Source organism: Podarcis pityusensis (genome assembly GCF_964106645.2).
Source record: "Podarcis pityusensis genome assembly, chromosome: 6".
NCBI lineage: Eukaryota > Metazoa > Chordata > Lepidosauria > Squamata > Lacertidae > Podarcis > Podarcis pityusensis.
The window spans coordinates 40,005,786-40,028,352 of NC_138030.1; the positions used below are offsets into that span (position 1 = coordinate 40,005,786).

The window sequence follows — 22,567 nt, forward strand, 5'->3', positions numbered from 1 at the left end:
AAGGACTAACACCCAGGAGAAGCGAACCTAACCTGTGTGTGGACTGAACCACTCCACGCTCAAATCCATTTACACCAGAAAGTAGCGCATACTGTTCTTTTGCGGCATCTCCCCGCCCCCCCCCCCCGCTCACTTTTCTTACTGCATTCTTAGCTTATGCAGTCACCGCTGGACAATTTCCAAGCTGGATCCTTAACCATACTTAATACCAAGAAAGCTCCAGAGAGTGGGAAAAACTTCCGAGCAAACTTGCTTACTTCCCTATGCTTTGCACTCTGCAGACTTTGGTGCGCGTCTCTCAAACTCTCAACCCTCTTGCAAACTCTTGTCATGTTTGGACGGCCTCTTTCTGCCTCAGCCCTCCCACTGGGGTGGGGGCTGGGAGGAAAGAGAAACGGGAGAAAAAGAAGACCCACGCTCGAGGGATCTGCGGTGGGAAGGAATCCTGCTCTGAACTCCTTCTGTCCTTTCTTCAACCCCCCCTCCCCAAAGGCGTTTCTTCTGCGCGCTCTCGGGAGGCGCCGCGAGGAGTTTGCACGGGCAGCAGACCTCGCAGCTCTGCAAAAAAGCCGGGTCACGCCGGAGGAGGAAGACCAGTAAGTCCCCTTTCTTGTTGTCCTCTATTTATGTAAGCCTCCTTTCGAAACGGTTCGCCTGCAAACGGAGCAAGCGTGTGGCAGATGGCAGGAGATCCACTGGGATCCACAAGTTAAGTGCCCAGCTGCTGCGCAGGCGGATTCATTTGCAACGCCGAACCTGAAGCACAAGGAAGGGGCGAGATTCGTGCTTGAGCAGGCAGAGGGAGAACCGGATCAGAGCTGGGTGAACTTCTCTAAGAAGTTGACGGAGGAGATCTAGGGAGGTTGCATGGGGAGATGTACCCCAGCATGTGGAATAGGTGATCGGGCGAAGAAAGAGCGGCTGTCTCTTCTCCCGTTTCTCCACCGCTCATAGCAGAAAAATCCTTAGACGTGGAGCAGAGGGGGAAGTATTAGGTTCCACTGAAGCACTCCTTCGTGCCTGGGACAACTGCTTTTGGAAGGTCTCATTCTTTGTGACTCACCGAATAAAGGGGAATTGAACAGGGCTGGGCCTGCTGCTCATGCGAGCTGCATCTTAACAACAAAGGATAGTTTTAAGGCGAGGGTGGGGGAACAACACTAGGGGGAAATGTAGGGATCTGAGCCCAGCGGTCAACTTTCGCATCTGGCGTTCTGGGCAGGAGCTGGGCTGCCTCTCAGCCAGTGCAGCACAATGGGCGGAATAGGCCCAAGGCTATTTCCAGGCACTGTCTGGGTGCATATGGAGTCACAAATAAAGCCGCAGGAGGGTGGCACACATAATATGCCCCGGGACTTATGATGAGAAAGTGCGGGCTGCAAGAGCAAGTGATCATTGTTCCATTTAATAAGGGACATGGGCAGTGGCGTAGCAAGGTCAGGTGGTGCCCGGTGCGGAAAATTTATTGTCAACCCCCCCCCCCCACACTGAAATGATTAAAAAAAGGAAAAATAAGATTCTTATCTGTGGCATAGTTAAGGCATTTGCTTTCAGAAAAAGAAGTGATTTTGGGTTGCCAGGTTTCGTTTTGCTGTTTCTGCGACTTTCACCAAAGCTACATAACAACTGAGGCTAAAAGACTAATTAAACTGAGGTGTCAAGACTAATTAAATTTCATGGTGCTTCTGACAAGGCATGTCTTGGATTGCGCCACAGGCAAGTTAAGCTTTTCCAACCACACCTCTGTGCCAGGGAAACCAATTGCCTGATTCATACCTGTGTGTCATGTGGCTGTGTTAAAGACAGTCAGTGCGAAAGGGGAAAAAGAAAGAAAGAGAAACTGGCATTGTTCATTGCTTTCTTTGAAACAAACACTGTGTGTGAACAGTGGCATTTATCCCCATTTTACAGATGCAGGAACTTAAAAAAGTTAGTGGAAATTTGTTGTCCAGGAAGCCATAGCTGTGAAATTAGGGAACGAGCAAACAATTCAAGCAGGAGAGATAGGGAGGGAAGACAGGGTTCCAGATTGCAAAAGAGCATGGAGCACCTGCACCTTTGATAAATCCATCTTCTCTATAGTTATTAAAGGTGCAAGAGCCCCGTCTTCTTTTCCATCCTAACGGCAAGATATATCTTGGGATGAGAAGCCTAATGGAGAAGCACAGGTACAAATGCACTGCTGGAAAGAGGAAGCCTATTCTGTCTGCTGCTACAGAGCCCCCCACGTCACTCAACCCAAGGGGGAAGGTTGGCCTGTATATGCGGCCAGCACAGCATAATCATAAACAGTACAATATATTACTGCTGAAATTAGAATCCCATGTTTCTCCTGGCAAGGCTGCTGTTCCTTTTATAGCGGCATATATAATAGAAACATGGGAAGCTGCCTTATAAAGAGTCAGACCATTGGTCCATCTTGCTCAGCAATATTCCTGACAGCAGTACTCCATGATTTCAGCCAAGGGGACATTTCCAGGCCTACCTCGAAAGGCCAGTGATTCAACCTGGGACCTTATGAATGCAGAGTCGGGGCTCTACCACTAAGCTACAGCCTTCCTCTGACACAACACATAATGATACATGATTAGATCACTGTGTAGCCATATCAGCAAAAGCCATCTCATTTCTGCCTGTTGTGCAGGTGTTTGGGCATACACAAAAAGCTGGCCATATAAACACACTCATGTGTGTATAAGCACACAAAGGAAAAAAAGACTATAGATAAAATCTCTGTAGCTTTGGTATCTCTCATGCAGGTATGAAGATCTTAACAGACAGGGCCCTTCTCAGCTGACACCTGCACAACATAAACATACAGAGATGGCTTTCGATTCTTTCATTCTTTGTATTTCATCCCCCACCCCACCTGTTTCCCTTTTGGAAACAGATAATAACAGGTGCAGCTTTTCCTAGCACAGCAATGCAGCACTGGTGAAACCTTCACCTATTGTACTTCTGTACATTTTTTAATTGCATTTATATATCTCCTGTTTCTTCTCCAAAGAGCTCAAGGTGATGTACATTGTTCTCTTGCCCCTCATTTAATCCTCACAACAGCCCTGTGAGGTAAGTTAGGCTGAGAAGCAGTGACTGACCTTGGGATTCAAAACCTGGTCTCCCAGGTCCTAGTCCAATACTCTAACCACTATACCACACGGTCTCTTCCGAACATCATTTTGACATTGCTAGGATGTAATTACACACTGAATGCAAATTTCTGTAACTGGGCTGAAGTCTAACAACATCTGGAGAGCCACAGGTACTCATCATTGCACTAAACCCAGAATTTGTAACTTTTTTCAGTCAAAACGTGCACAGCTGCAGGTGCAATGGAATTCTGGCAGATGTAATATATATTGTCAGAAGTTGCAAAAAAAAATCTTTCTGGATGGAAGTACTGAACATTATACAAATAAGCACAGGTTGTGCTCTCCTAGGTAACCCTAAAACAACTCTTCTTCTGGTAGTGTGCTCTGAGAGCATTAACACTGACTTACAGCTTATTACTTCACTGTTAACGACAGCAAAACTGTGTTGCACAAAAATGGAAAAATAAAGATCCCTCTACCATAACCGGCTAATGAAAACCTAACAAACTATAGTAATGATGAAAAATGCAATTCATAATAATCAAGAAAACAAACTTATTGAGAAATCGGTTTTGGTTTAACATATCTGGAATAAATGATGATATATTTCCTTTTAATCTATCCATGACACTGTATTGTCATGAATATATGTTATATTATCCTCCCCCCACCAAATGCCAGTTTCTTTCTTTTCAATTCTGTTTTATTTTTATTTTTTTAGTAAACAAGGTTGTCTGTTGTATAAATAGATCTGCCAACGAATTGTAACTGCATAACTATTATTATTACTATTAAAGCTGGGGGAGAGAGATAGTATCCCTACATGGAACTGGCCTAAATGAAAGGGAGAAGCATGCCAGAGACAAAAGGAGTTTGTATCCAGTTCTATGTAAATCCCATTGGTAACAATTGTGACCTTGTGGGAAGGCTGAATCTACCCACGTAACAAATGACTGGGTTGTCATTGCCAAACATTGTCTGGAGCAGAAGTGGTGGGTGAAATTTGAGCAATGTCATGGGTTGCTGTAGCAGTTATATTTGGAAAAATAGCCCTGTGAGGTGGTGACGAGGATGATGATTTCTTCATAATGAAATAATAGCACAGTTCCCTGCTGCCATTATGGGTCTTCCTTCTTTTGAAATCCAAAGTGAGTCAGCTGCTTGTGTTTGGAAGATCTCACTCATCATAAGATTGGCAATTTGGTGGACTCCTAAGCCTGTGTTGTGCTTATGATGGTCTAAGGCAGGGCTGGAGAACCTGTGTCCCTCCAGTCGTTACTGGGCTTCCATCTGCCCCAGAAGTAGCTGACAGTCAGCTAGAATGGAAGTTATAGTGCAGCAATATGTGGAGGTCACAGGTTTTCCCCTCCTGAACTAGGGTAAATGGCTGACAGAGTTTCACTTTAAGTCCATGTGACATTCACTGCAAATCCTGGATGTGTGGGGTTACCTATGCCCTTGCTTGCTCCAGCGCTTCCTTCTTGCAGCCCACTAGATCCTTAGCACTGTGATATTGTTGCTGCTAGCTGGCGCTCTCAGGGCCTAGCAAAATGTCAACCTAGAGCCATCATGCTGCTGCTGCTGTTGTTGTTTAGTTGTTTAGTCGTGTCCAACTCTTCGTGACCCCATGGACCAGAGCACGCCAGGCACTCCTGTCTTCCACTGCCTCCCACAGTTTGGTCAAACTCATGCTGGTAGCTTCGAGAACACTGTCCAACCATCTCATCCTCTGTCGTCCCCTTCTCCTTGTGCCCTCCATCTTTCCCAACATCAGGGTCTTTTCCAGGGAGCTTTCTCTTCTCATGAGGTGGCCAAAGTATTGGAGTCTCAGCTTCATGATCTGTCCTTCCAATCATGCTGCTACCAGCCTGCATTTGATTTCCCCTATAATCTACAGTGTAAAATTGGAAGGGAAACCGCATGACATGACATCACACCCAACCCTTTACAATCAGAACCCAATGAATTAGTGGGAAGAGCAGGGAGAGCATGATATGACATGGCGGTTGTTGCTTGTTGTTTTTTTTAAGAAAACCCCAAAGTTCCAAGGGAGATGTGAGTCACCGCCAGCCACAGTTGTCTTTGCAGGCTTTTACTACACAGATTTAGTGGTGGAGAAGGTGCCTGAGAGAGGGGTGCGGTTGCTGCATTGAGAAAACAGCTGGATGCCCTGAAGGTCTTTTTGTGAAAAAGAAAATCTGAGAATTAGTGCAGGCAAGTCAGAAACCTTTAGGTCATTTCTCCCATTCCTACATAAGCATGTATTCAATGTATTCAATGTAGTGCTCAGTAACTGTCATGCTTGTGCAAGGATTTATACTTGTACAACAGGACTTTTCCTCCCTCTCCTCCCCCGTGTGCCTCCAAATTTGTTCTGAGTTTCTCCCCAAACCTCTGGAGCAGATTTGGGAAGGGTATGGGCCTGGGGCATGTGGGGGAGGGGAGAAGAGGGCAAGAACCAGGCAGAGGGTCTTCTCGGTCATCCGCCCTGTGGAATGCCCTCCCATCAGATGTCAAGGAAATAAACAACTATCTGACTTTTAGAAGACATCTTTTAGAAGGCAGCCCTGTTTAGGGAAGTTTTTAAAGTTTGATGTTTTATTGTGTTTTTAATATTCTGTTGGGAGCTGCCCAGAGTGGCTGGGGAAACCCACCCAGATGGGAGGGATATAAATAAATTAGTAGTAGTAGCAGTAATTTATCCATTCCAGAAGTCAGTTCCAAAACCAAAGCGTCCCAAAACCAAGGTGCACTTTCCCATAGAAAGTAATGCAAAATGGATTAATCCATTCCAGACTTTTAAAAACAACCCCTAAAACAGCAATTTAATATGAATTTTACTATCTTGCGAGATAGTATTATTGATCCATAAAATGAAAGCAATAAACAATGTACTGTACTATAAAATAAATAAAACAGTATTGTAGATGATTAAAAAGTAAAATTAAAAAAAAATCTTATCTGCACAGATGATAGTCATTGTTTGGATGGGGGCTTTTATCCATTTCCTCAGTCACTCAATCAATCAATCAATCAATCAATCAATCAATAGCTTAACTGGGATCCACACAGTCACAAAAACAAATTAACTGAAAAAGCCTCAAAACAAAAAACACAAAATAAATAGCAAAAACAAAAGCACCAAATATAAGCTCCAAATATCACCTCAGATCACTGCAATCGGAAATGGAAGGCTTGAATTATAGGGGGGGGGGCGCAAATTAGCAGCGCAACAGGAAACACAGGGGGACTCAAAACGGAGCACGTTTGGCTTCCAAAAAAAAGATCGAAAACTGGATCACCTACTTCCAATTTTGCAGTGTTCGGGTTCCAAGTTGTTCATGAACTAAGCTGTTCGAAAAACTGAGGTAGCAGATGGTTACTTAGCTCTACATTGTATACAAGCCATTGTTCCCAAACCCTTCCACAAAGTGAAAATACTCCACTCACTTGTTATCTCTAATGCCTCTTTATTGGGGCTTTAAATTTCCTCCCTTGTTTCAGAGAAAACACAAAATAGAGCCTTGGGCAACAGGCAGACAAATAGAAGTTCATGCCATGGATAGAAGACTGTGCAGTTTTTGACAGCAGCAGTGATGCACCCAGAGAGAAAGGCTTTGCTCAGTGATGCTGAGTGGGGTGTCTCTTGCCTGCAGCACCAACACTAATAGGCTTGTTCAGAGCCATTTTCGTGTCAATAGTCTCCTTGTCAACTGTATGTGAAAGATGCTCCCGGTCCCTTCTCCTTTCACCGCTGCAGAAAGTACTTCATAAATGTGGGAATTATTGGAGGGAGGAGGAAGGCAGATGCAAACAAAGACACAAATGCACAGTACTTATGCTCCCCTCATGGGTGGCTTACAACATAAATATAAATAATTACAATACACATTTTAAAAACTGCAAAATATAAAGCTCCATAAAACTGGAAAGCTAAAACAGTGGCAAGTCAACAAAACTTTTTTTAACACAAATTTTATTCAGATTTTATGATAGATGCCAGAAGGCCTGGGAAAATGAGAAGGGACTGGAATAGGCATCAAGTGGGAGCCAGGTGAGTCTCCCAAGGGAGAGCATTCTACAACTGAGATGCCACCTTGGAAAAAGCTCCACACCTCACTTGGTGGGGACACTAGGATAATTTACTGGGGTTTGTGAATCTAGAAAACCTGTTAGGCATATTTTTATTTTATTTTAAAAATGGACCCAAGTCTCAAGGGACAGTCTCAATCAAAGAGTCTCATCCAAGGAGAAGCAAGGATGCTTCATTTACAGTGACACAAAAGGCAGTTGACCAGTCGGATACCTGGAGTTCTTTGCTGGCTTTTGGTATCCTGAGTATGGAGCATTTATAGCATTGTGATGATTCAGGATACAAGATGTTGACGAATGTCTTTTTTCTTCCTTCCCTTTAGGCTCCATTTATGAATTCAACTAAGAGAGTGGATTTGAAACTAATAATTATTGGCACTTTAGGGTAAGCAGTTTTCTTTGCTTTTGGAATTTGAAAAGGCAGTTTGAAGAGATGTTCTACTTCTGCACATAAGCACTGGAATAGTGTTGTTGTTTTTTAACACCTTGGGTTGATGATAATACTGTTCATTTTGTTATGTTGATTTTAATTATATTTTTTCACCCTCCAAGAAGCCAAGGAGAGCATTTGGTTCTCCCACTCCCATTTTATCCTCCCAATGACTCGGGGAGGTGGGCTAGGCTGAGAGTTGGCAACTGGTCCAGGCCACCCATTATTTAGCGTGGATTTGAATTTGGAAGTCCTATGTTGGCTTCCCCAGCTAGAAATGTTACAACACTTTGTGGCATTTTTAATCCCTATCTTTAGAGACCTCTACCAATTTGACAATGACAGTGATTTCCTGGCCTTCAACAGTGGAGCTCACTAAGTTCTGGGAGATAACTATCATAACCATATCATAACAGCAATCATGTCGTGTTATATTGTTGTGAGAAATACCTCTCAGAAATCTTATCAGAAGAGTCATTACAATGGATATCAAGTTTAGGAAAAAGGTATATGCACCGTAGTTGTCCTATTGGGAGAAAATATCAGATCAAAGCACACGGCTCAGCCCCTCATAGAGCAGAAAATTGAATTTCTACTTGCTGGTTTTAAGAGAAATAGCACACCACAAGTGTCCATCTTCGCTATTGTTCTGGTCTAATTGCACTAGAAATGTACTGATGATGATACAATATGAGGGATTGTCAACAGGACGAAGATTGAGACAAGCCAAATTTCTTAATTTTACAGATGAATTTTTTTAACTGTTTACCATATCAAACATCAGGGCTCCCATACTTTCCCCTACACATAGGCCAATGATAGAGATGATGGGAGTTACAGTCCAGCAACATCTGGAGGGTCACAGGTTCCAACAGTCTTCCCCTAGACAGTCATATTTTTAGATAGTTAAGTCCAGAAAAAGAAGAGAATGGGGGGAAATGCAGGCTAAAGAAAATTATACTCTGGAGAGTTAAGATCAGCCTGCAGAACAGACTACAAAAATCAATAGATGCAGCACTGAGACAATGACACAATGCCAGCATTGAGCACAAAGACTAACTGAACAGTGTTTTATTATATCTTGTAGTCATAAGTCTTTGGTTTGAACAGGGGATATATTAGCGACTCCCTCCAGTTTCATCTGTTCAGGTGAAGCAGACCATCAGTGGTCATCTTCACCTAGTTCTGGCCTGCAGCCCACACTCCCAAAAAATAATAATACTTTGCATCTTTTGTTTTTTTAAAAGACTTTTATCCCAAGTATTTTACAGAAGAGATTCAAGGCATTCAGGAATCAATCACACAAGTAGTAAACATAGAACAATCTACAATTCAACCAAATGTTAAATCAAACTTTTAGCATAAAAATCAGGAAACTGTTAGAAAGCAGTCATCAGAATTAATTCATCGCATGTGTTTCTTACTTCACCCTAGTGTAGGGAAGACCTCTCTCCTCCACCGGTATGTTCACAAGAAGTTTTACGAAGACTACCGAACCACTCTGGGAGCTAGTATCCTGACTAAAATGGTAGTTGTGGACAGCAGCCCGCTGAAATTGCAGGTGAGAGATACCTTGAAGTAGAAGTGCTTGGTTTTACACACATCTAGCAGTGCTAGAGACGCGGGTGGTGGTGTGGGTTAAACCACAGAGCCTAGGACTTGCCGATCAGAAGGTCGGCGGTTCGAATCCCCATGACAGGGTGAGCTCCCGTTGCTCGGTCCCTGCTCCTGCCAACCTAGCAGTTCGAAAGCACATGAAAGTGCAAGTAGATAAATAGGTACCGGTCCGGCGGGAAGGTAAATGGCGTTTCCGTGCGCTGCTTTGGTTTACCAGAAGTGGCTTAGTCATGCTGGCCACATGACCCTGAAGCTGTATGTCGGCTCCCTTAGCCAGTAAAGTAAGATAAGCGCCGCAACCCCAGAGTCGGTCATGACTGGACCTAATGGTCAGGGGTCCCTTTACCCTTTACTTTAGTAGTGCTCAGAAATGGCAGGTGCTGTATGCTCCTTTTGATTGATTGATTGATTAATTGATTGATTAAAAAGATTCCTATACCGCATTTCAGCAGAGCTTCCAGGGTAGTTTACAAAGAAGATTATACACAAAATAAAATACAAATAACAAATTAAAATATCCAAGAATACATAAAATAATAATAATAAATAAAAATAAATTTTATTTATACCCCGCCCTCCCCAGCCGAAGCTGGGCTCAGGGCGGCTAACAACAATCAAAATAATCCAACATTCTAAAAACCTTTCAATTATAAAAATTAATTAAAATCAAATTGATGGCAACCATTAAGCAAAATTCTGTGCAGATTGCCAGAGGAGGGGGTCAGGCTGCGCCCTGACCAAAGGCCTGGTGGAACAGCTCTGTCTTGCAGGCCCTGCGGAAAGATGTCAGGTCCCGCAGGGCCCTAGTCTCTTGTGACAGAGCGTTCCACCAGATTGGAGCCACGGCCGAGAAAGCCCTGGCTCTAGTTGAGGCCAGCCTAACCTCTCTGTGGCCTGGGATCTTCAGGATGTTTTTATTTGCAGACCGTAAGTTCTTCTGTGGGACATACCAGGAAAGGCGGTCCCGTAAAAAAGCCCGGGGAATTAAAAATGTCTTCACCTGGTGCAAGGCAGGCCTTTCTGCAGGAGGAATTCCACAAACAGGGCACCAGCGCACTCTTGGGTCACCACCTCTGAGTACTTCACAAGGATTGATTTTGTAGATACTTAACAATTCATCCTTCATGGGTGTCCCGGAGGTGGGAGTGACATTATATGTAGTGTAATAGAATTAAGCCATATAATACATTGGATTTAAATGGGAGGGATATCATCTTACACACCCAATGGCCTGTGCAAAAAAAATAATGTATACGGTGTGATGCCAAAATGTACAGTGGTACCTTGGGTTACATACACTTCAGGTTACATACGCTTCAGGTTACAGACTCCGCTAACCCAGAAATAGTACCTCTGGTTAAGAACTTTGCTTCAGGATGAGAACAGAAATCATGCTCCGGCGGCCCAGCGGCAGCAGGAGGCCCCATTAGCTAAAGTGGTGCTTCAGGTTAAGAACAGACCTCTGGAATGAATTAAGTACTTAACCTGAGGTACCACTGTATACAGTGACAAGACCAGATGCCCCTTGGAGGACAGAGTATTCCATAATCTGGGGGCCACCACAGAAATGGCTCTGTCACAGACAGACCATGAACTTTACAGAGTGGTGGAAGTGCCAGATCTATGCAGGAGGGAGCTCTCTGTCAGATATTTGGGGCCCAAGCCATTTAGGGCTTGATAATGCTAGTATTGCTCTGTGCCATTTTGTAACAGTTTTATCTCTTTTAAAATTGCAGTGGTCCACAGCGGGGGAAAGTTTGGGAAACACTGAGCTGGAAGAACCTGTCATTGTGCATGAAAGTATCTGTAGCGGTTCAGAGGTTGCTAACGCTAATGCCTGTATGTTCGTCCTCCTTTCAGATTTGGGATACTGGAGGGCAGGAACGATTCCGGTCCATGGTATCCACATTCTACAAAGGCTCCGATGGCTGCATGCTGGCCTTTGACGTCACGGACATGGATTCCTTCCAGTCCTTGGATGACTGGAGAGAAGACTTCCTACAGAGGGTCGTTCCAATGGAGCAAGGCTTCCCTATGGTTGTGCTGGGGAATAAAATTGATCTGAAGGACCGACAGGTAGGAGAAGGAATTGTGAGGGAGCAGGGCTAAGCTAGAGCTCTCAATGTATTTTAAAACTCTTTGTATCAAGACTGGAGAGGAGAATTCCTTATGCTAGAGAATGGCGTGAAAAGAATGCCCAGTCAGTGAGAGGTTGATCCAGCATTTGCATTGCTTTAGATTTCTGTAACTTGTCCCATTGATTCCAGTGGAATTTAATTGTAAAGACCATTCCATGATTCGGTGATCCTCATGTTCTGTGCGACTCCTGTTGGCAGACTAGGAAACAGCAGGATCTAATAGCATGGAACATAATCTCTTGTGAGTGGCCCTTACAGAATTTCTTCCCTAATGGTACTCCACATGCACACCTGGAACTCAACACATTTCTTGCACAGCACTGCAGTGATACACTAGCCGTGAGGGAAGTTCCCATGTTTTTTATTTTAAAAAATTGAAAAAACAAATTTAAAGCCATGTAAATATATATTTTTAAAAATATATTGGCGTGATCAGTTACATGAAAGTATAGAGAAGCGTAACATTTCCTTGAATTCAGAAAAAAAGGAAAGCAAGCTACATACCGTAAATATTTTTATTATATGGGGAGGAGAGAGAAATTAACAAGTAGTAGGGGTATGTGCGCTTACTACCCAAACCTTTTGCCAGAAATGAATGAATGAATGAATATATATATATATATATATATGCGCATGCAAGCCTTTAGGCTGTAACTTTCATGGCTGGAGAACACTGCAGAGCATTTTCTTTTAGCCCCCGTTATCAATGCATTTTCAGTATATTTACAGATCATCACTGTCAATAAGTGTCAGCATACATATTAGTGGTGTTTTTGTTTTTGTTTATAAAGCTGCTAGTATTTATGTACTCATTTGCCAGCTGTCCAGGAACAAGGATTCATGTTGATGACATGATTAGGGCTATGAATTGGGGCAGCTAAATATGAGTCACCACTAAAGCCTAATTCTTGCGAGTAGAAGTTAAGAACCCTTTGGAGATTGAGACTTATCAAGAGCTCAGCCAGTTGCACGTGGGTGAATCATGAGGGCAGGGGAGTTTCCACACCTTGTTCCACATCATAATGTGAGAAGGCAACAGAAAAGCTAACACTTCCGAGCCAAGTGGCAGTCTTGTGGATCAACCCCACTTCCTTGCAAAAGTTGAATTTTCATAATAAAGATGGAGTGATTGAGAAATGTCCTGCACATTGCTTGCATAATGATTGCGTGACACACAACACAATCTAACCTCCTTGTAAACAAATCGGGATGAATGTTCAAGACACTGGTTGTTTGGAAGCAACCTAAGATCACCTAATCAAATGCCTTCCAATTTTGTCTTGCAGGTGTCCAAGGAGGCAGCTTTATCCTGGTGCAAAGAAAAGGACATTGCGTATTTTGAAGTAAGCGCCAAGAATGATATCAATGTAGTTCAGGCTTTTGAGACCCTGGCAAGACAAGCACTATCGAGGGTGAGTAGCAGCCTTGTCCATAAGAGATAGCAGAGTCTTTCATCAGCATCAAACATGTTGCATGTGAAGCAAACAGCACCCTCTTGTGATCATTTCCATAAAATCAAAGGAGGAGCAAAGTTTTGGGTCTGGCTAATGTGTGATTTTTAAAGTTTTGGGCTCGCATATTTTCGCTTGCAGGTCTTCTCCCAAGTGCAGTGCAGTTCAGCTTCCCCCTTCCAGAGTGTCTGATTCTGCACTGAAACTAAAACAGGTGCAGTGAGAGCCATATAGTATAAAAGTAAAGACATGTGTTTATCATTTTATTTACTTTTTAGAATGCTACAGTTTGCAAAAGAGAAACCACGATACCTCTTAAAAATCTGATTTTTGGGGAGAATAGGAATTGCATGTGATTGTGGATTATAGGTACAGTACTCTCATCATATATATAATATGATATTGCAAAAGGGATGAGATTTTTATGACAATAAATATAGAGATTTCCAACCACAGAACTATGACAAACTGAAAACCTTACATCAAAACCAATTTCCGCCCATAAGACAGTTGTGCATCAAAGAGTTCTCTGGGTGTCGTTAATCTTAAAGCATGTGGGATGAGATTGCTGCCTCTGACCACAAGGTGTTGCCACTTGTTCAGGTTAAGACACTGTGATGGGACGATGAGCTGCTTGTGTGTAAAATCCAAGTCCCTCAGAGTTTGGTCAAGTTTGCAAACCTCTGTCTGTAACGGAGCCCCTTAAACATGGCTCCGTCAGTCGCTGGCAGATTCCGACAGTGGTTGCTTTCGGAATCGCTTCCAACATAAAAGCTCCTTAACGGAAACACGTCTTCTGGACTCTCTGCGTGACAGTTTCCGGCGAGGAGTGGGTGTCCCTACAGGAGGTCCTGAAACCTCCCCACTGTTTTCGCTGGAAGTGTCTCTGAGCCATCCCTCCAGCTCACTTTCCCTCAGCTCAGCTCCTCTCCCCCTACTGGTTCCCTCTTCAGCTGCTGAGTCTCTCCCAACCTGTGTGAGCCCTTTCACTTCCCTTCCTTCCGATGGCAGTTCCCTGACATCCACCTCCCCTCCAGGGCCCCCTTCATCCCCTCTCGCCCCCTCCTCTACGGGCGGTGAGGAGGCAAAACCCCGGAATGAACTTCCTTCATCTTCCGATGTCTCGAACACTTCTCTCCACCTGTTGCGGTTCCTGGTCTCGAAGTACTCCTCCTCCTCAGAGTCCATCTCCCCTTCCCCTTCCGAGTCCGAGAATCCTTCCAACTCCTCCTCCTCATCGGTGGTCCCAAAGTATTCCCTCCGGAACCTCTCCACAGGCTGAGGTTTCCTTGGGAACCTTTGATGGAACGTTTCTATCAATACCTCGTCATTGATATCTTCTGCCATTACCCAAGTGTTTTCTGACTCCGGTTCTCCTTCCCACGCTACCAAATACTCCACCTGATCCCCCTTCCACCTGGCGTCGAGGATTTCTGCCACATGGCTGCTGCATTCCCTTTCTTCTATGACCGGTCCCCGAGTGGCCATCCCTTCTCGTCCCCCCTCATACGGTGACAGTAACGACCTGTGAAATACTGGGTGCAGTTTCATGTGGTTGGGTAACCGGAGCCTGAAAGCCACTGGGTTGACCTGTTGAATGACCTCAAAGGGACCCAATCTCCTGGGTCTTAATTTCTTACAACCTCCTTTGAACGGCAACCCTTGGGTTGACAGCCACACCCTATCTCCCACCCTTATGGTTTCACCTTCCCTTCGGTTCTTGTCTGCCTGCCTCTTGTATTCTTCCTTCGCCCTTTCTAAGTTGAGTTGGAGCTGACGATGGATTGCTTCCATTTCTTCTACAAAATGCTCGGCTGCCGGGACGCTCCATCTCTCCCCTTCTCCCCCTGGGAAAGCCCTGGGATGACACCCATAATTAGCCAAGAAGGGGCTCATCCCTGTGGACACATTCTCGGCATTGTTGTAGGCAAATTCCGCCAGCGCCAACTTTTCTACCCAGTCATTCTCTCTGTCATTGACATAACACCTCAGGTATTGCTGGAGGACACCGTTTGCTCTTTCCGCCTGCCCGTTGGTTTCAGGGTGCCGGGCAGTCGAAAAGTTGACCTCCACCTGCAGTAAGCTCATGAGCTTCCTCCAGAACCTGGAAGTAAATTGTTTTCCTCGGTCTGAGACCACCCTCAATGGCACCCCGTGCAACCTAAAAATGTGTTCTACAAATAACTTCGCTGTCTCTTCCGCCGTGACTGCATGCGAGCAGGCTACAAAGTGGCACATCTTTGTTAGTAGGTCTACCACCACCATGATGGCTGTTTTCCCCTTGGACTTCGGCAGATCAGTCATAAAATCTATCGACACTGCCTCCCAAGGTCGTTCTGGGGTTGGTAAGGGTTCTAATAGTCCCGCCGGTGCCCGCCTCTCCCCTTTGGCTCGCTGGCATTGCTCACACCCTCTTACATACTCCCGTACATCTTCCCTCACCTTAGGCCACCAAAATTCCCTGGTGACCAACCACATGGTTTTGTGTTGTCCAAAATGCCCCGCCGTGGGGCTGTCGTGCAACTGCTTGAGTACCCTCCCCCTTAAGTCTCCTTCAGGGATATACAGTGCCCCTTTGTAATACAAAGCTCCATTTCTTTCCTCGAAACCCCCTGGTTCCTCTCCCTCACCCCTAAGACCTCTGAGCTTATTCTGGGCGTATTCATCATTCTCTGTTTCCTCTACCAGTTCTCTTTGTCCCACCAATGCCGCCCCACACACCCAGCGGTCCTCTGGAATGACATGTCTCTCTTCGGGTGCTCCCTCCCCCTCCAAATATTCAGGTTTGCGTGAGAGAGCGTCCGCCCTAATGTTCTCTGGGCCTGGCACGTAACAAATCTCAAAGTTAAATTTGGAGAACTCCTGGGCCCATCTCACTTGCCGTTGGTTGAGCACTCGTGCCGTCCTCCAATACTCTAGGTTCTTGTGGTCAGTGCACACTTGCACCTTATGTTGTGCGCCAATTAGCAGGTGCCTCCATCTCCGGAACGCCTCATGAATGGCTAGTAGTTCTCGGTCATACACCGTGTAGTTCCTCTCGGATTTGTTCAGCTTTCGCGAAAAAAAGGCACACGGTCTCCACTCTGACTCCTCCTTCCCTGGCTGCAGAAGCACCGCCCCAATCGCTCTGTCTGATGCGTCAGTTTCCACTCTCATCGGTTTTTGTAAATCCACATGCAGGAGTTGTTGTTCCGAGGCGAAGGCCCTTTTTAGTTCCTCAAATGCTCGCTCCGCCTCCTCAGTCCAAACGAACTTCTTCTTACTGCTGAGACAGTCCGTAATGGGCGCCGTCAGGTGGGCAAAGTTTCGGATGAACTTACGATAGAAGTTCCCAAATCCTAGGAACCTCTGCACATCCTTCCTTGTTTTGGGTGTTTTCCATTCCAGCACCGCCTGGACCTTGCCGGGATCCATGGCCAATCCCTTGTCTGACAGGCGATACCCCAGGAATTCCACCTCCTTGGTATGAAACTGACACTTCTCCAGTTTCACCCACAGCTGGTTGGCTTGCAGCCTGCTCAACACTTCTCTGACGTCTCTCACATGCTGCTCCTCATTCTCAGAATACACCAACACGTCGTCTAAGAAGGCCACACAATTCTTGTAAAGCAAAGGCCCCAGGACGTGGTTCATAAACGATTGAAAGCATGCGGAGCCTGCTTGTAGGCCGAAGGGCATAACTAAATATTCAAATGCCCCTAAAGGGGTGAACATGGTGGTTTTCCATTCATCCCCCTTCCTTATTCGTATCAGGTTGTACGCCCCCCTTAGGTCCAGCTTTGTGAAAATCTTTCCCTTCCGCACCCTTGTCAAAATGTCGTCAATCCTGGGCATAGGGAAAGCCACTGGTTCTGACACTGCATTTAAGGCCCTGAAGTCACACACCAGCCTCGGCTTGTTCGTGTTTTTTTTATCCACAAAAAACACTGGGCTGCCCCCCACCGCCCTGGACTCTCTGATGAACCCTCTCTTCAGGTTCTTGTCAATGAACTCTCTTAGCTCCTGCATCTCTCTGTCTGACATGGCGTACAGCTTGCCTACAGGGAGCTGTGCCCCAGGGAGTAAATTGATTTGACAGTCAAAGGGTCTATGCGGAGGTAGTTGGTCAGCTTCCCTTTCGCTGAAGACGTCGCGGAGATCTGCGTATTGTCGTGGTACCTTCACGTTCTCCGTTACTTCAGTCCCTGCTAGGGTGGCTTGGGCCCCTGCCAAACCCTTTCCCTCCTTGCAGTGTTCTAAGCAATGTGCTGAACCAAAAGAAACCACTCTCTGATGCCAGCCCACCAGCGGATCATGTAACGCTAGCCAGCTCATCCCCAATATAATGGGAGCTCCTCCCAAGGTGGCCACATTAAACGCTATCAGTTCGGTGTGCCTTGCCACCTTCATTATCATTGGGACGGTCTGCAAGCTGACTTCTCCTCCCAACAGCTCCCTGCCATCGATCGTGGTCACCTGCAGGGGGTTGCTTAAAGGGATCGTCTGTATCTGGTGTTCAGCTGCAAACTCTTTGCTCATGAAATTGCAGGAGCTGCCTGAGTCCAACAGCGCCTTTATCTTTAGAGGGTGTCTGTTTGGCAGCTCTAGCGCCACTTCTATCACTAGGGCGGGTTTAGGAGGTTCTGGCGTGGGCACTTTCACTGCTCTTTGGCCTGGCTGCTGTGCCCCGACGGTGGCAGCCAGGCGTTGGCTTTTACTTGCTCCGGTATTTCTTCCTCTCTTCCCTCCACAGCTCCTACCATCCCTTGCCATTCCTTCCTCTGGGGGCAGACTCTGGCAAAGTGACCTGGCTGTTGGCAGAGATAGCATTTCCGGGCGCCTTTTCCCTCCTTCTTTCCCCCCTCACTGGGCTTTGAAACTGCGCGCGCGCGCGCTGTTCCGATTTCCATCGGCTCTGCCGGCGGGAAAGTTGGCTCTGGAATGTCTGGAATGCGGAACTCCTTCCAACGTTCCCCCTTCCCTTCCCGCCTCTCCAATGCTCTCGCCTCCTGGCGCGCTCCTATGGTCAGCGCTGATTTGGTCAGCTGGTCCATAGACTCTGCCCTGGGCGCCCGGGAAAGTTCGTCTTTCACAGCCGAAGAAAGCCCTTCTTCAAAGAGCATTTGAATGGGTTCCGCCGATAGATCCCACCCCAATTTATGGATCAACATGGTGAACTCAGTCCAGTACTCACGGACAGATCGGCTCCCCTGTTTGCAAGCCATTAACTGTCTGCGCACCACTCCCTGTTCAATATCGCTGGAAAACATCAGATCCATGGCGCGAAAGAACTTCATCGTGTCCTTTAGGACGTCACTATTCGCTGCCATCAGGGGTCTAACCCAGTCTCTCGCCCCCTTTTCAAGATGCCCAATCACGAAAGCCACTCGTGATTCCTCGTCAGGGAATTCATCAAACTGCAGATTGAGGGCATATTGCATCTCTGTCCGAAAGCCATGATAGTCTTTGGGCTCCCCCCCAAACTTCTGCACCAATCCTGGTACCTTTCTGGCGAGCTGGGTGTCTTTCCCCTTTTTGTCTGCATCCTGAGCCCTCCTCTCCTCAAGCCTCGCCGTCTGCAGCGCTAGCTGGACCTCCAACACCCGGTACCTTTCTTCCAGGCTTGGACCCGCTCCAGCTCCTGCTTCTCCGGTTCCGGCTGGGTTGCTCATGATGCCTTCTCCTGCACAAGCTGCTCACGGAGACTGTCGGAATGCTGTGATGGGACGATGAGCTGCTTGTGTGTAAAATCCAAGTCCCTCAGAGTTTGGTCAAGTTTGCAAACCTCTGTCTGTAACGGAGCCCCTTAAACATGGCTCCGTCAGTCGCTGGCAGATTCCGACAGTGGTTGCTTTCGGAATCGCTTCCAACATAAAAGCTCCTTAACGGAAACACGTCTTCTGGACTCTCTGCGTGACAGTTTCCGGCGAGGAGTGGGTGTCCCTACAGGAGGTCCTGAAACCTCCCCACTGTTTTCGCTGGAAGTGTCTCTGAGCCATCCCTCCAGCTCACTTTCCCTCAGCTCAGCTCCTCTCCCCCTACTGGTTCCCTCTTCAGCTGCTGAGTCTCTCCCAACCTGTGTGAGCCCTTTCACTTCCCTTCCTTCCGATGGCAGTTCCCTGACAGACACAGAGAAAGGAGAACAAAAGGATTTTTTTTATGCCAAGATTTTTGGTTCCCAAGTACTGTACCTTTCTGACTAGGGATGACCCTTGCCATATAGCAACTCAGCTATTTTATTATCTTTTGTTTTGCCTTGTTTTCATAAACTCATACTGGGTTATGTTTTTCTTTTAGTACAACGGGATCATCGAGAACTACCTAACTGATTCTATAAAGCTCACTCCTGAAGACCAGCCCAGGACAAAATGTTGCTGAAATTTCATTTAGAAAGTGATGACTTTTCTACTTCGTCCAAGTCCAAGGCTTGATGTGTGGAAGAACCGCTGAAGTCTTTCTTGAGTCTTGCCCATCAGGGTTGGAGGAAGAACTGAAGGGATCCCCCCCCCCCATTTTCCAGCAAAGATGGGCATTACTGGCCATTACTGAGCATGCAGATGGAAATCAGCCTGAAGCATCAGGGTTACATTAGCCCAGCAAAATCGAACTGTGGTTCTGGATCCCTTTATTCACAAATTTCTAAGATGCCACTGTGGTGCTCGGACTTGTTCTTCAAAGTACCTCCAGAAAATAACTTGATTTGTCTGTTCTCAATTTAATGCTGTCTCCCATGTTTTATTGTGGTCTGTTAGTTAAGGCAGGTAGGCAGCAGTCAGTCTCTCAATCTTCAGCCTTTGGTATCTTACCTGCAAATACAGCACATTCCTGAACAAGAGCTCAACGTAGCACAATATGAGCCAAAGCACAGGTCTCAGTGCCCTCTTAGTATGTATAGATTGAATTTACATCAGAAATGCAAAAAATTCATGTTTGTTCACCCAATGTGCAATAGCAACAGCTGTATGAAGGTGTTACTATAGGTACAGAGCTTTTTTAAAATGTAATTTTCAGAACATAGACTTTTTGTATTTGCCAGAATACTCCCAAATAATAAAAGCCTTTGGGCCCCCCCCCTTTTTTGGCATTTTTCCATTTACTTCCTCAGAAAGTCAGGTTGGATTTGCAAATTCACTTTAACCTATCAGTGTCCTCAGTTTTCCCTAGGGAAATTAGTCTTGCCGTGCTGCTGAAGCATCCCCACTGGGGTTTTCCAATACATTTCTTCAAGTGCTAGGAGAAATAGTGGAGATTTTCCTGATATACACACATTTGGAATGGGGTGTTTTATACATGGCGAGAGAAAAAATATAGCTGAACAACTGACTTCCCATGTTACAGGGATTTACATTTCCCCTGTGAAATGGGGACTATGCCTGCCTTGGAGGAGAAGTCTGCAAAGTAAGACAACAGGGAATATTACTGATGGGTTTGTTTTTGTTTTGTTGTTTTTAATGAAAGAAGAAGAGAGAATTGGTTTGGACATGGAAATGTAGCAGAGAATTGGAAGATAATACAGTCATGACTGGCATGCAAGGATATATAGTCGTACCGTTACGGAAGTCTGTTTGACTTTCAAACATTCGGAAACCAAAGCACTACTTCTGATTGGCTGCAGGAAGCTCCTGCAGCCAATTGGAAGCTGCAGAAGCCCCATCGGATGTACAGGTTCCAAAGAACGCTTGCAAACCAGTACACTCATTTTCGGGTTTGCAGTGTTCGGGAGCCAAAATGTCTGAGTACCAAGGCGTTCGGGATCCAAGGTACGACTGTACATTGACTGGATGGCCTTTCTTCCCTTACCGTTGTTCTGTAGCCTTAGGGAATCCTGGCCAGGACATGTTTTATCATGGAAGAATATGGCTTAACATGAGGAATGAACACATTGCGAAGAAGAAAGAGAGTAAGCCACAAGGCAGGCTTAGTGACCGAAATTAAGAGGTATTGCAACAAGAGAAGCATGGATCGATTTGTGCCTGAATATGTCTGTTCTGTGAATGTAAACTTTGCCATGGCTAGAATGTGCATTCAATTTCTTTTCCACATTATCTTATATAGTATATAAAGAAAGTCTAAAATGCTTGGGACTTCAGGGAAAAAATATGACTGGGGAGGGGCAGGACATGATAAAGAGATTTATGAACAATATGAATGGTAGGAAGGTGTGGATTTATTTTTCACGCTGTCTCGCAATTCTAGAAGTCATTGTCATCTAATAGCATTAACTGACAGCAAGTCTGATAATGGGAAGTTACTAATTCCACGTAATGTGTAATCAACAAGCAAGTCACCTCGTGGTATAATGATGACTACTCACTTGGAGGCATATAAAATGGGTTAAGCAAATGAATGGAAGGTAGCTCCATCCATGGACATTAATTACCATGGTAGGGAAATGAAGGGACCAGCATGTTTATAGAGACAGTTTACTTCTCAATATATAGTAGGTACTAAAGCCAAACAATGATGTAAGGCTGCTTCCCACACATCGTGCTTGGCTGGCTTTCTGAATATATCTGGGCACTGTTGGAAACAGTGCTGGTCTTCAGTTCTTATCTATTTTGTACTTGTGAACGTGCTCAAAGAACATAGTTCTGAGCTGAAATGAGTTACAGTGGTATCTCAGGTTACAGACGCTTCAGGTTACATACGCTTCAGGTTACAGACTCCGCTAACCCAGAAATAGTACCTCAGGTTAAGAATTTCGCTTCAGGATGAGAACAGAAATCGTGCTCCAGCAGTGCAGCGGTGGCAGGAGGCCCCATTAGCTAAAGTGGTACCTCAGGTTAAGAACAGTTTCAGGTTAAGAACGGACCTCCAGAACGAATTAAGTTCCTAACCCAAGGTACCACTGTACTTGTGAATTCTATTCATACATGATAGCAGAAACCATACTCAGAAATGAAGCTTTTCCAGTCAATCAGCTTGAGAGCAGAGAACCAGGTCTTGCCCCATGATGCCCACATTTTCAACATGAACATTTGTACTAAGAAGCTTCATGTATTTATAGTGTACCCTCCAACATCCAGCTGATCCAAACTGGGACTCTCAGTTTTTTTTGTCATGCGTTCTCACAGGAGCTGTCTGATTTGCGCCGGAGCATGACATAAAAAATTGAGTACCTTTTGGTCTGGTGCTCCAGCTCAAAACAAGTCCCATTTGTGGTGGTGGTATGTGTTGAAACTGCATAAGTGGGCTTGTATAGTACACTAGTGTTGTGGCAAAGGCCAGGCATGTACACAGTAACGCCTCTGGTTGGCTGGATGCTGCATCAGTGTTGGGCTGACATAAGATGTCTTTTCAGCGCTTACATATTTGAGCAGGATTCTTAGAAATTTGGTAGCAGAATGCTGGACATTTAGAATAGCATTTTCAACAGCGATTTGCTGGGTTTCTATCCCACCCTATTGATCAGTGTCAATCTAGGCAACGGCAAGCTGAAAACAGCACACATCCTGAACGGATATTGCTAAAATACATATACAACTAAAATAACCCAGCACTTAACCCGAACCACTAAATGCCTGCTTCAATTTAAGCACCTTGCATCACTTCTGGAAAGTGTCCAGGCTCAGCCTTTGGAGGCTCTATGGGGAAAGGAGGCCAATAAACCAATTGTCATTCAGAAATTGGCACTACAACTCCTAATTCCCTTCATGAGCTAATCGGGGTCAGAACAATTCAGTACAAGATCTTCCTAGAAACCACCATTCTTCCCTGACCTTAGGAAAAGTGGAGTCCTCAGAAAGTGTAGGCAAACCCCTTCACCCC

The 22,567-nt window shown here is 45.5% G+C and overlaps 1 protein-coding gene across 2 annotated transcripts; it reads left to right on the plus strand.

The window, feature by feature from the left end:
- The first annotated feature begins 353 nt into the window (after positions 1-353).
- On the plus strand, positions 354-19,871 carry RAB7B (RAB7B, member RAS oncogene family). Of its 2 annotated transcripts, none has more exons than XM_081010456.1 (6): positions 354-596; positions 7,508-7,569; positions 9,049-9,175; positions 11,092-11,307; positions 12,656-12,781; positions 12,962-13,159. In XM_081010456.1, the coding sequence occupies exons 2-6, from the start codon at positions 7,517-7,519 to the stop codon at positions 13,010-13,012; spliced, it is 573 nt and encodes a 190-aa protein (XP_080866582.1). In that variant the 5' UTR covers positions 354-596; positions 7,508-7,516; the 3' UTR covers positions 13,013-13,159. The 2 variants fall into 2 exon arrangements, with proteins under 2 accessions (XP_080866582.1, XP_080866581.1); XM_081010455.1 differs by lacking the exon at positions 12,962-13,159 and adding an exon at positions 19,097-19,871 and having other exon boundaries at positions 365-596.
- Positions 19,872-22,567: the final 2,696 nt, after the last annotated feature.

What these genes read in the sequence shown, in the direction of transcription:
- RAB7B (XM_081010455.1), top strand. Translation starts at nt 7,517, where the DNA reads ATGAATTCAACTAAGAGAGTGGATTTGAAACTAATAATTATTGGCACT. An exon ending in ATAATTATTGGCACTTTAGG is followed by an intron (nt 7,570 to 9,048) that starts GTAAGCAGTTTT and finishes ACTTCACCCTAG; the next exon opens with TGTAGGGAAGACCTCTCTCC. An exon ending in TTGATCTGAAGGACCGACAG is followed by an intron (nt 11,308 to 12,655) that starts GTAGGAGAAGGA and finishes TTTGTCTTGCAG; the next exon opens with GTGTCCAAGGAGGCAGCTTT.